The sequence below is a fragment of the Filicampus tigris genome, chromosome 12 (genome assembly GCF_054856515.1).
Source record: "Filicampus tigris isolate MCC_2025a chromosome 12, RoL_Ftig_1.0, whole genome shotgun sequence".
Classification (NCBI taxonomy): Eukaryota; Metazoa; Chordata; class Actinopteri; order Syngnathiformes; family Syngnathidae; genus Filicampus; species Filicampus tigris.
This window is the reverse complement of record NC_141228.1, coordinates 20,277,028-20,290,834: the sequence shown is the minus strand read 5'-3', so window position 1 is coordinate 20,290,834 and position 13,807 is coordinate 20,277,028. Positions and strand designations below refer to the sequence as shown.

General features: G+C 43.3%; 1 protein-coding gene across 4 annotated transcripts in view; it reads right to left on the bottom strand.

The window, feature by feature from the left end:
- The window catches only part of sbno2b (strawberry notch homolog 2b), a 50,648-nt gene that overhangs the window by 12,849 nt on the left and 23,992 nt on the right, over positions 1–13,807 (bottom strand). For 3 of the 4 annotated variants that reach the window (XM_086047184.1, XM_086047187.1, XM_086047188.1), the window contains 8 exons: positions 4,673–4,855; positions 3,743–3,829; positions 2,505–2,610; positions 2,262–2,422; positions 2,027–2,160; positions 818–908; positions 572–715; positions 320–437 (listed from right to left, as the gene is read on the bottom strand). In XM_086047184.1, coding sequence (XP_085903310.1) covers positions 320–437; positions 572–715; positions 818–908; positions 2,027–2,160; positions 2,262–2,422; positions 2,505–2,610; positions 3,743–3,829; positions 4,673–4,855 — 1,024 coding nt within the window. The remainder of the gene's footprint in view (positions 1–319; positions 438–571; positions 716–817; positions 909–2,026; positions 2,161–2,261; positions 2,423–2,504; positions 2,611–3,742; positions 3,830–4,672; positions 4,856–13,807) is intronic. The other variant, XM_086047185.1, reaches the window with a different exon arrangement.

Genomic DNA, 13,807 nt, shown 5'->3' with positions numbered 1-13,807 from the left:
ACATGAGCTGCACATGCAGCACGAGCGTGAAGCCCACAAAGTTGACTGATCACGTTTTAATTTTCGATTTCATCTTGAATGATTTTGAGATCGATAAAATAACAATACATCACCCTGCCCTAATGCCGTGTCCACATTTGAACCACAAACCTCAGAACTGTGACGCAGATGTACTAACCACTAGCACACCGTGCTGCCCACTGAACATGATTTCTCTCGGAAATATTTGCTTTGAAATGAGAAACACTCGGAAGTGTTTGGATGTCATGGAATGTCCAATGCCACCGAACTGATTGAGTTCCACCATCATCTCATCTACCTGTGGCACTGGCATACACCACTCTGGCCCGTGGCAGTTTGTTTTGCAGATCAAGCACCGCCTTGCCCATCTTTGTTGACGTGGCATTCTTGGCTTTGTGGCATTCATCAAAAATAATCTGTGAGGAGGAAAATGCAGGTCAAGGGCAAACAACACAGGGCTGTGTGTGTGTGTGTGTGTGTGTCGGTGGGGGCAACAGTACACTGGAAGTGGAGGAGGAATGTGTGTGTCATCTGGAAAATGAAAGGATACAACTCCGTCAAAATCCGGCTTGCACCAGTCCAGGATCTGTTTAATCCGCGTGCGGTGCTGCCCTCCCGCCTGGCTCTCCCCAATCAGCGCAGAGTAGGTCGCAAAGAGGACTCCTTCTGAGGTAGCTGTGTCTCCATACTTAATCTGCAACACGGTCGCACGGTCACCCACTGCGGCTTTGCTCCGTTCCATTTTCTACACGACCGCTTAGAAAGAACGGCCTCCTTCATTAACACCTGCACTCACTTTGTTTAAGGCATGCACAGGGATAGTCGGTGCATCTATGTCTTTGAGATCGCGCTCTGCATCAAATTTCAGGTCATTGGATATGCTGAACCTGCGGGCAGGAACATTAGGATTAGTCATTCGGGGTATATAGCTGGACACAACAAGTACGTGCACATGCAAATCGGGTGATATTGGCCATGTGCATGAATTTTATGGCGGCCGACCGAAGACCGGGGCCGACTGGGTGGTGAGCTCACGTCCTGTTGGGCTGCTCTGCATGCAGAGGCTGCAATTAAGATGGCATTCGACTGAGTCACGGCTCATCTTTGAGATTTCACTACAAGCAACGTGCAGCAGCGAAGCCTCAAAAAATAACATTCGTACGACAATTTGAGATAGTCCTCAAATAGAAGCCATCCCTTTAAATGACGATTTCACCCCATTAGTCGCCAGGTGTGTCACCCGCTTACGACGAATGAGCGCATCTTCCCAAAAAAGAGAAAAAATATGGGATATTGCGAGAAGGAAGTTGCAACATTATTTGAAAAAAGTGGCTGAGCTATGACAATGAATCCATAATTATCCAAATGTTGTGAAATAAGTTACAAGTAAAACTGGACTGTTATGGGGAAAAATAATCCTAACGTAACAGGAAAAATGTCACAAAGTAAGAGCAAGTCACACTGTTATTCCACTCCTGGAAAGAAATGCACATAAGTCAAATTATCTTGGTTTCTAGACCCTATTGTTTGTACATGGACAAGGAATATTCCACGTGACTCTGAGATCCCTTGCTAACCAAAATAGCAGCAACAAAGTACATCAGCGATCTCTCAGGAGATTTTAAGTGTGGAGTCTTACCCCATGTTGTAAACAAGTTTCAATTCCCCTTCCTTATTGAATCTGTTATCGATTCTTATTGGGTGAAAGATTTGACCTGTTTTGCTGACATTATTCAAAATAGTTCTTCTCATTTCAAACTCCAGTATCACGTGGCATGAGCTAATAAATCTTTCATATTTCCTAATTTTAGCATTATCCTGCTGCAACTACAGTGGCAAAAAAACCCACACACAAAACCCACCACATTGCAGTTTCCCATGTGGCCCCTAGGGGAAAATTAACGGCTAACCCCGCTGTTATACACAAATAGCCTGCTAATCTACAGTCATTAATTCTAGGTAGCCCACCATTGCTAATAAACCTCATCAGGGAGTGCTTACTCACCATAGTGATTTTTTCCTTCCCTTAAGGTAGTTTTCCAGGATGATTCCCGCAACAGTACGTCCCTTTCCCACACCGGCCCCATCTCCGATCAGGAAGCCTGCTCGCTGGTTGTTCTGTAGGATGACCTCGTGTTGCTGGCCATAGAAAAAGAAGAGACTGGTCGCTCACTGCTGTGAAAGGGAATGACTGCGGGTGGATATCTGGCTTGTGTGTGTGTGTGTGTGTGTGTGTGTACCTGGCAGGCGTAGATGATGGCTTCTAGCTGCAGGGCGGACAGCAGGCCCCTGTTAATGGTAGACTCCGGTATCGACAGAGTATACGTGATGTCCGGAGGCGGGACACTGGACAGCGTGTTGGTCTCCACCACTATGTCAGGATGGGAAATTCCGATAGTGGCTGAGGAGGAGAAAGGAAGAAATGCAGTTTGTCTGAACGGAGTATACTGTCAACATTTTGCCATCGAGTCTTAGTGACCTACATTTGGAAGGTCTGTACTCAGCATACGTGTCGACATGGCCCAGTTCCTCTGAATCCTCTTCCTCTGCTTCCTCCTCCTCCTCTGGGGGTGACTGGGTTCTCTGAGTCTGGCAACACCAAAGATAACATTCAACAGAAGCCATCTGCGGCACACTTTATGCGGTTGTGGTTTCTGTCTAGGTGAAGTTAGAAAAAGGAATGTTAGTAGCGAGACAGGTAAGCACGCCACAATAAAGGGATTCAAAGGGAAAACGTGTGACAAAAAAAAGAAAAAAAGGAACATTACATGAGATGCAGTATTTTTTTATTTATGGAAAGGTGTTAAGAAGAGATTGAAAATAAAAAAAAAAGGTTGTAGAATTACAAAAAAAAAAAGTTGTAATATTTCAAAACTATGAAAACTAAAGTGGCAAGGTTATCCAGATGAAGTGGTAGCGTTATGAGGAAAAAAAAGTCTAAAGTCACAGGAATAGAGCAGTTGTTTTACGACAAAAAATAGACACTAGTAAAAGAAAGACGCCGCAAAATCAGCGTTATGAGAATCAAATTGCAATGTCGTGAGAAAACAAGACAACGAAAATAAATCTCATATCATAATAGTTTCAACAATAAATTTACCTTACTCTAATAAAGCTGCAAAGTTATGATAAAAACGTCAAAGTTGTGAAAGTAATGTTATGACCCAAAGTACATAAGAGAATAAAGTTGTAATTTTGAGGACAAAAAGTCATCCAGCCACAAGTGTGAGGGCACGTTCTGCGAACAAAAAAATACATGATCTGAATCCAAAATCCGTATTATTTTTCCTCATTATTTACGTAATATTTCAACAAATTATTCCGATCAGATTTCGCCTTTATTCTTACAACACGACGACTTTCTCCTTATAGTATCATTTTTTTTTCCTTTCCAAGGTGGCCCCAATACCGCTTTGTAGTTGTGGCTTTCTCGGTGTACAGTACTTGCAAATAGCATGCAATGCTTACATCATCTGTGATAAGAGAGAATGAATGACAAAATGGATGAGAGTCATCTTGTTGGCCTGCCACAAGACTAAAATCGGCTGATGTTGTTGCTTGGCTGGCAATATTACGCTCAAGTAAAACCACTTATGGTACGGCCGACCCTGTGTCCAACACTTAATCTGCATGGGTGCACATTTGAGAGTAACCGCTCATGGAATTGCACACGGAGGAAGAGAGCGTTAGTTGAAGTGTTGAATCAGATTGGTGCGGCTACCTGAAATCCTCCTAAAGGTGGCGTGCTGATTATAGCGGTTATATCATCCAAACTGGCCAAGCCCTGAAACCTGCTGGAGCCTTTTAGCTGTCAACAAAAACATTTAAATAAAGAAACACAAACTCAATTGCGTGGGGGGCGGGGGGGGAAACAGATGAAGGGGTACTTCTTATGGCGTTCACTTAGGAAAATGCAATGCAAAAAAAAAAAAAAAAAGACAGTTATTAGTTAGTTATTGAAACTAACAATTTGACAGAAACTAAATGACAATAAAATATAAAGGACAATAAAACCAAAACCTAAATACAATTAAAAAAATTAATAAAAGTAAACCTAAAACCCAAAGAAAATAAAGTGAAAATACAGATAAAACAAATGAAACTTCAAGTACAAAAAACAAACAAACAAAAAACAGCATGATAGTAAGATGAAAATCATTAAATCAAAACTAAATACAGTAGCTATTCTGTGGATAGGGACCGAGCCATCGATTAGTGAATATCTACATAATTGATGCGGCGTACATTGAAAAAACAAAAATAAAAAGAAAATAAAAAATGCAAATAAGCGGGCGATTGGGGAAAAAAAAGTGAATAATAAGGGGATCGGCAAATAAAAAATATGGTTTTAAATGACTAACGATCTACAGATTCCACCCCAAAAACCTGCGAATAGGTGCGAATGCCAAACTATGAATATGCGGCGGTCGACTGGATTATCAAAAATAACCTCTTGGCTATTATCTAAATCAAATAATGTAATGACAGGTCCTCAAGAGACCATGTAAAAGCCCGCTTGCTTTGTATTCGACGCCTGCCAACTCTTACTACATACATGCATGTGTGGACGTTGAAAATTTCTGAAACAGTAATAGGAAGGGTGGTCACTCGGGTCATCAGCTCACGTTGCATGTGTCGTCAATCCACTCACCTCCAGCTGGCTCTGTGCTGGTGTGGTGGCGGCGGTGGTACTCGTGCTGACGTCCCAGAGCGTGGGCACCGTGTCCAGGTGGTCGGTGCTGATGAAGGACTGGGCGTCGGCATACTCGGACAGTGAGTCGGCCGGAGAGGAGAACAGGGAATTGGTGGAGAGGTCATCGATGCAGGACAGATCCTGTGGGTGGAAAAGAAGAGGAGTCTTGAGTTCCGCTTCTGCGATGGGCGAGGTTCACATATTAACTGTTTCACACATTTGATTGAATATATGGTCAATTCATTAAAACCAATTATAAATAATAAAATTAAATGAGAATAATTACTTGGCACTAAAGTTTGCCCATCCCTGCTCTACTGTCTACAAGAGGTTGAACAGATTAGTCGACTAGTCAATTTAACTACCTCGCATTGATGTTTAGGTCGACTAGTCGCTAATCGCACGTTTTCGGCATCTACGTCACTCTTCCCGTCGGCCAATTCACGGAGGACTTTAAACTTGCCCATCTGCTGCCGTGGCTGGACTTTTATGCTGCTTGGAGATGCAAAATGGGACGGCCAACAAGGCAATATAGTCGTCATACGTCTGCGTAGGTTAGAAAGTATGAAAAATGAGCGGTGGTGGATGACGATTAGCCTCACTATGAGCGGTGGTGGATGACGATTAGCCTCACTAACTCCTGGTATTCGATCGCCGCTGGTCTTAAAACATTCATACCAGCGGCCCGTAGGGACCGGCGCCGACAAACGAGGACAGCGAAGTGAAACTCCATCTTAGCAGACAAAATCTAATAATGCACAGACAACAACTGTGTGCAAACAGGAACTTTATTCATCGCATAAGTTTAAAACAAGACACACCAACATCACAACACTTCAGTTTATACTGCCCTATTGTTGATGTGAGAAGTGTGTGAAAAATACCAAAAATGAGACCAGTAGCAAGTATCCTCAAATACAATAAAAGCATGAGTGGAATAAAAAACAGTGAAAGAAAACGCTAGGCTAGTACACAAGACGAGACTTGCCATTTTTTAAGCGAATCGTGTGCCGGACTATACTAAATACAAAAAATTGCGTAATGGTAAGTTTCTATTTCTTTCCGTGCCTGTCCATCAAAATGACTTTCACGTGAAACCGGTCCGTGGCCTAAAAAAGGCTAGTCGACAAAACAAAAATCTTTATTCCTTCAACCTCACCATCTACTTCTAAAAATGCGAGCGCTTGTATCATTTCAGCCATGGCTGCCTTCCCCCAATAGCCTCTTTATTCATATCCCGTCCAAGACATTAGCATGCCATGCACTTTAACTAGCCTCCCGCAGGCACCGCCTCCAGCCCCCGGGGACTTACAAAAAAATGGATGTGGCCAGATAGGAATTCAGTAATGGGGGACGGGGAATATGGACCTCAGCAGAGGACAACAAGCACATACGGTGGAACCTCCGAAACTAAACACCTCCAAAGTTGAATAATTTGGAGTGTAAACAACATTCGAGAAGACGACTAAAATATAAGCAATACAATTCCAAATATAGAATACATACCCAAATGCTAACAGAAACACACTAACTACGCATTATACAACTCCTTTTAATTCCAGCAATACCTGAATAGGCATGGGCCGGTGACTGTTTTAAAAAGTCCCAAAACCACAATAACCTTGCATCAGCAGTAGTTTTGGAGTCGTCAGTGCAGGGAAAGTGACCGCTCCTCCTACCATTGTTGGTGCAAGCAGTCAGTAAACCCGATGACTTTTCCCCTTGTTGAAAAAAATCGGCTCTTCTGGCAATTCTTCCGGCACCGCGACTTGTTAGAGGAAGGACATCCAAAACAAGCTTGCGCCGAGGCTGCTAGTTGCAGCCATTTCGTTAAAAATGGCATCACGATTGCAACAGAGCCACCCATGACTCTTGAACAAATTCAAGATAATATATTGCTATAACGCTGTCTTGAGAGTTAGTGTGTCTACAACTGGTGAAATAAAAACTGTTGACTTGGCAGATTACAAGGTTGGCTAGCATGACTAACGTCAGCTCGTCCTGCTCTGATGCGACTTCAAAAAGTGGCAAAAAGCAGACTCATTTTCTGAGAAATTAGTCTTTTTTTTTTTTATTTTTGCGCTACATTTTGATACTTGTAAAAGTTGAATTGTTTTTTGTTCAATTTTAAATGTTTAAAAATCAATAACATTGCATTCAATAGAAACAAGTTGGTTATTTACCGAAACATTACACAATAAATGTTTTGCGCTTTGAGAAACCGCTATATTTTTGCTCACAGTTAGCAATCATGATCTCCGCTGTCTGCTGCCAGGTCGGCATTGCAATTAAGAATCTGCTCTTTTTTTTTTTTTTAACTGAATGAAAAATGGCTAAATAACAAATAATAAAAAAAAAAAAAGACCCTCAGAATTTGGTACCGGCCCATGTCTAATCCCGGGTGTCATTATCGTGCCGCAAAGCGCTTCCTGTTGCCTTTGTGTCTTCACAGGATGAGCAGTTTTGCTGTAATTTAGTTGGATCCACACTATATTAAAGTGGTTAACCTTTTACAGTTGTGTGACAGCTAGGAATGCAAAAAAAAAAAAAAAAAAAATCATTAAAACATTGCCTGCATAGTTAATTAAGGATCTTTGTAGACCATCGTAGACCTCTGGGAAATGACAACAAGAACGTGTATGAAAGCAGCTTCTTAAAAGGTTATGCTTGCAGTAAAGCAGTGTCCTACATAGTCAAGATTATGAGGGCGATCTCCACAGACAATGAAGCCCAAGGGCATCATCGCGGCTCCTTTTAAACAATATGCTAGACTAATTATCACCGCGCATTACTCGACAGTGCGTGCCACAGAACACATCTGACGGGCGAGAGAAGGCGAGACGCTGAGGGCTAAGCATGCAAACATGACTGCATGGGGTGGGAATGGGACAGGCAAGGGTGGGAAACACACAAACACGCATATTATTTTCGTGCTCTGAGGTTACAGAAGTGACTTGCCGACTTGTAATGGTTGTTAGCGTGGACTCTCTTTGTGGGAGGATATTCACTTCTTGGGGGCAAGTTCAGGCATGAAAAACTGGCTCGCCTGAGTTGTACTAGTCTCTGATTGGCTGCCTTAAGGGGGGTGGAGGGTTCATGTTCATGAAAGGGATGGTGGGGAGGGTCTAGCTCCCTATTACACATAACTTTCTAGCACCTCTCTCATCAGCTCCGAGTCTTCATTATCCCATTTCACCCCCTGAGCTGGTCTGGCTGGGACGGATGAGTAAACAAGGCCACAAAAAAAAAAAAAAAACAAAAAAAAAAAAAAAAAAAAAAGGATACCCTCTCGTCACCAGATGCCTCATTTTTGCAGAGGCACCATGGTGCAAACACACAGATAAGCAGCGTACCGACCGTCCTTTTAAATCGAGGAAAACAGGACACGTTTTCTGAAACAGTGGCGAGGAAGGCCTTTTTTGTTTACCTCTGGCGCATTCACCGGAGAGGCTCTTCTGTCAAAGTCACCGGATGATAAATGAATGGTGGGGGCACAAGATACATTTTGGAATTTACTCCCACTCTAAAAACTCCAGTTTCAAAGTCAAACAATTTGCAGTTTCGCTCCCATTTTCGGGATAAACGTGCCTCGAAAGCCAAACAACTTAAAGCGGTCAAAACAATTCTTATCGGCATGACCGCAACATAAAGTAGGAAGTCGTCTGACTGCTCAGTCTACTAAGAGTATTATGGCTATTCTGTTGTTGTATGTAAAGTGCTTTGTTACCGCTGTTGTGAAAAGCGCCATACAAATAAAATTGTATCGTATTGTATTGTTTGTTGTGAGCTCAGGTTAGTGGCTGGCTAGTCACCGTTAGCTAGTTTGCGTGTTGACTGTTGAAAGTGTGAAATGATCCCAAACTTTGGAGATTCTTTGTCTTTTACTCACTCCTTGGTCCTGGCTCAACGCCATTGGGCCAACGTTTCTACACAGAGTGGTGCATGAGTCTGCAGTCTGTGTGGAAAAATGTCCAGAAACGTTTATATAATTGGAAACTCATCTTATGGCATTTCCCCTAAAAATAAATGGCTTACAGAGGATTTAAAAAAATTTAGACAGGGCGCAATCTTGTGCACAAAAAATGTGAAGAGGTGAATTTGAGAATAGCAAACTAAATAGTTGAGAGATTATGGTATTATTAGTTTTATTTAATCAGTGGTTAAATGATTAGAAATGCATGTTTTTATACTTGTATGGCGGTTAGGAAGGTTATACTTTGATAATATTAACAAATACAATGATTAATTTCGGATCGCCGATGCTTTCACAATTCACTACATTGTCGTATGGGATTTAGAATAACAAGAACCAATTTTTCAAACTAAAAAGATGAAATGCGGGTTTGAGGAACCATTCGGCTACGGCCGAATGCAAGAAAAGTGTGTCTGGCTCGTGCCGAGCGAGACACCTCCGAGCTCAGCGCCATGCTAATCGAGTTGTCAAGCAGAGCGGAACAGAGGCTGCAGTGTTACTTGTCCAGCGGCAGACGTGTACCCCGAGCTGGTTCATCTATTCCGCAGACTGGGCCCTGCCGCGCAGAGATAAGGCTCGAATACCAACTGCTCTGATGCTAATCTGGCTCCTTCTGCAGCGCACAGCCAACGCATCCATGCAACCGCTAATCCTGCCTCACTCTCTCCTCTTAATCCAAATTCCATTTTTTTTTTTAAAGCCACACATCATGCGTGTTTCTGCAAGTGTTTCTTTGCAAAATGGCTTCCAGGAGACGATGTGCATCTTCACAAAAAGGCATGTGAAGGCTTATGCTTTTCTTGTCATTTCTCCACCCATGTGCTACTCAACAAAAGTAGCCTTTCACATCGTTCACTCTTGCCCCGGTTTCCCAACGCAGTCACACGTCTCCTTTTCCCCTCAGCGCTTGGGCAATCTTTTGATCAAATGAACGTAATGTGACAAGCAAGTTGCCGTACTGCACGCAGGGGTTGTAAATTACAGCACTTGTGTGCCTTGGGATGAATTATAGGAGGCGCATATCATTAGCAAGCAATCTGTCCAACGCAGCGGATACCAGCGGAATTAGTTCATGGAAAAATAAATAAAGACAACATAACACACTAGGCTAATATGACATGAAAATGCAATAATGTGTGAAGCTGTGCAGCTGTTCTCCACATAAAAACAGCAAAGTCACCGCTTATCACATGAGCCCCGTGATAAATTCCAGCATGACCGTACGAGGAAGTCTACATACAAGCGTGTGTCTGCAGCTGACCTTTTTCTACGCGGGGATCCTGCAAAGTAGCCATAAAAAAAAAAGACCCCGCATGTATTCACCTTTGACTTTCACACAGACTCCGGCAAAGGTGGAATATTCCACACAGTGAGATGATTAGATATGTTACAATGTCAACACAACGGTACAAGCGACACGAGAGTCAACGGTTACACGTCCCACATCTCTACCGGCATTTACCATTTACACAGGTACTATCTCAGCTCTCTTATAGTTTGGATACAACCTTCAGACATAATCGGGAATTTCGGGAAAATGTTGGGGTCTGTATCGTTTGTGAGCGTGACGTTAGCTGTCCGCACCCTGCGGCCCCGTCGCCGGTAAACCTCCATTGCGTCACGTCCACCGTCGCAACGTGATTGGTTAATTCGGAACACAGACACACCCCAGTTACGGGATGGTGTGCACACCTTTGCAGCCACATTATTTGTCATTTATTTCTACTTCCATTCTTGTAAAGACCTGACATTTGAACACGGGCGTGTAGACCTTTGTCTTATATCCACTTTATATAAACCTAGGGAAAAAAAAAACCCACAAGATAGTCAGACTCAAACTACCACTAAGCCCCTTTCAAACTGCTTGACAAAAAAATGTTTCCCTTGTGAATGTACTGCATGGTTGATTCGGCAATGATCTGCCTTTGGGGGTAGTATCGGAGTCGGAAAAGTGTAGGCTTGACACCTGTGTGTAAGGGAATGCCAAGTGTGAAATGTAACACCTGACACTCACTTCTTCTGGACGGTTGTGTTTTTTGTCACTGTCCAACAAGCATGCGAGATGCCATGTCGCCGCGTGAAGGCAAACACGCACTTGTGTACGTATTCCGCCTTTGCTGGGTTCTGTACAAAAAAGCAATGAGGATAAATGCCAGGTCTTTATGGAGATTTTGCAGAATTTCTCTGTTCAGCAAGAAGAACACGGTAAAGCAACAAGACTGCTGACCGCACAGAAGGATCTAAATATAACGCAAACTAGACAAGTGAAAGATGTTAGGACAGGGAGTCAAAGGAGGGGAAGAGGGCGGGATTGATATGTGTTTTGAGATTCAAAAGTGACAGCGTTTCTTGAGGCATCCCAAGTAAATTAGGTTTGCTTTCCTGCCAGCTAGATGGAAGATACTTCTGCTATGATGAAAATGCAAGTAGGCAAGAACTCTGGTATTTGTTCACTAGCCACATTGCGGTGAATTTCAGAGCGCACACACAAGGCGGGCCACGCTCGAGGCTTTCCCCCGCCTGCGCATTGCACGGTTGCTTGCTTTCCCAAAGCAGAGAACTCCAACAAGTGGCGTCACCAGTCCAAAGTCTTCCCGTTTCCCTTCCCCAAACCTCACATTTGTGCCTTACTGTTGATCTTGGATTTGGCGTCCAGCCAAGTTCGTCAGCGGCAAGCGGAGCAAATACTTGAGCTGCCGGTGAGAACGATGTCGCTGTTGTTTGCGGCGCAAGCAGTGGTCGGCCATGTCAATATCTAAATGGTGTGTGAGTGAAGCAGACAAACTGAGGGTGATGACTTCACCTTCCCCTCGCGTTCAGCTGAGCGAAACAAGCCGTATTCCGTGCTCAGCTGTTGACCTCGTCACAGCAGTCAACGCGTGTGTACCGACGGCGTCCGTGTGTCAGTTCGGGGGGCCACAAACTGACCGGGCGACTTGTAGCCCTATGGTCTGTCTGATCAAGACGGCAAATTGTGAAAATGTGTTGCATCAAGTCTTCAACTCACAAAACCGACAGCTTTGCGGAGAGCAATTTCGCTCAATTTCATTGACTTTTGGACACATTCATCAAATTCCTTGTTCTAATGCTGGCGTCGGGCCTAAACCTTGCACCTCCAAATGGTCACTTTTCAGGCAAGTTTGTTCAATCATTAGCAATGCATTGTGAAAGACAAGCCAGACTTTTTCGACACTTTGGATTGGTCAATAATGTGTAAAAACAACACCCATCCGTGTGGACTGACAAATAGTATAGATTTTTGAAAAAAAAAAAAAAAAAAGAAGACAAAATTCACCAAAATGTGACTTATGAGGTTTTGGCCCGACGCCAGCGATAAGGATATTTTCCAAACTCTGAAACTCATTACGGTGACACGATTGTCAAGGATAAAGCTGTTGGCCACAAAGAGAGGAAATGGGTGAGAATAAAGCAGAGTGTGGATATTTTGAGAGGCTGTTAGCAATGATCGATTGCCCATTCTATGACTATATTTGGGCATTTCGGCGACAGAGACTACACGCTTTAATTTCTAGCCACAGCTACACATGATGAAATTATAAATACGAGAGTATATTTTTGCAAAACACAGTATATAAACAGTGGTCCGCCTTAGTCGGCCAGTTGCATCTCGTTCACATTCAAGACACTTTGTGAAAGTTCACAAGCATTTTTTTAATTTTATTTTTTCATTGGCTGCTACATTTGCAACACTGTGACGTCTTTCACTGGCGAGTCAAATTTTTAATCGGCACCAAAACAAGTGGCCGGCGGCCGACCCCTCATGAAAACTAGTAGCAGAACCCCGCAAATTGCGCGAGAATTCAGTCGGGCTCGGCAGCATCGCTTGGTGTGCATAAAGCTGACGACAAAAATATAAGACATCTAAATGACAGAAAAGTCTCACGCGATGAAATCCAGAAAGAAAGGATGCCATCTGTGCATCTGAGTTGTGGCCATGAGGAAGTCCACCAATGCCATGACCGTTAGTTGGCAATCACGAGGCCATCATGTCTCAGTTGTTTGTTGCCAGTTTGAATCATGTGCGCAGAGGTTTCACATGCATCCAGACAAACTATTACAACGTAAGGAAATAATAATGTGTCGCTCGTTAGAAGTGAAACAGGCAACATTAAGCGTCTCTTATTCTTGGTGACCTCGTACATTTTTTTTTGGGTGAACCGAATAAGGCGCGTCAAGCATTTCAATCGCTGAACAATAATTTGCGTGACTTTGTGGAGCCATGAGCGCTCAATGCATTTTATCAGCCCACAAAAGTATACCAATGATACCACTCCTTTAACACCCTCTCCCCATGACATTTGCCACTCGTGCACAACTCATCGCTTGTTGTTTATTCGCTTCCAGTAAGCTGCATGCAGAGGTCACGGTTGACGTTTTAACTAGAAAAGCAGGAAACTGACAGTCCTGCTATGTCTTCAGCTCTCCAGACTTCCTGCTAATTTCCCTCCTAACAAACTCGCATGAAGTATGAAATACTGCAGCGATTACTCAAGGCTGAAGTCCGGGTAATTAATGATGCGAGGACAAAGATGCTGACAGTGCAAAGGGGAACCAGAACACGCACGAGCGAGTGCTACTTAACATGACATGATATCGGGTTCTCGCTTTTCCTGGAATAGAATGCGTGAGACAAGCAGTCATTTGTCAGGAGTGGAGCACCGGGCTACGTGTTGGGTCAGTCCTGAGTCAATGGTCAACCCTAAAACGGTTTTCAATCCAAAAACAGACAAGCGAGTGCCTCTTAGCCTGACATAATATCAGGTTGTTACTTTTACTGGAATGGAATACATGACAAGTGTTTGGCTGTGGGTGACGGTGGAGCACCGGGTGAAGTGTGGAGTAAAAAAAATGCGTTAACATCTTTCTTTTCATGATCAAAAGTAGACGGCACACTCGGTCGCACTTACGGACACATCATTAATGAGCAATCAAGTCCAGTTAAAGACGCAGACGGAAGTGGAGGATGACCATAGCTGCGACGAGAACATTTTCACATTTTCAGAGAGCCATAATACGGTTATAAAGTGCTAATCTACTCGGAAGACGTGTGCCGCATGCAAACAGCTGACAATGTTTCTTGTCGAAGCTCAAATGTTCTT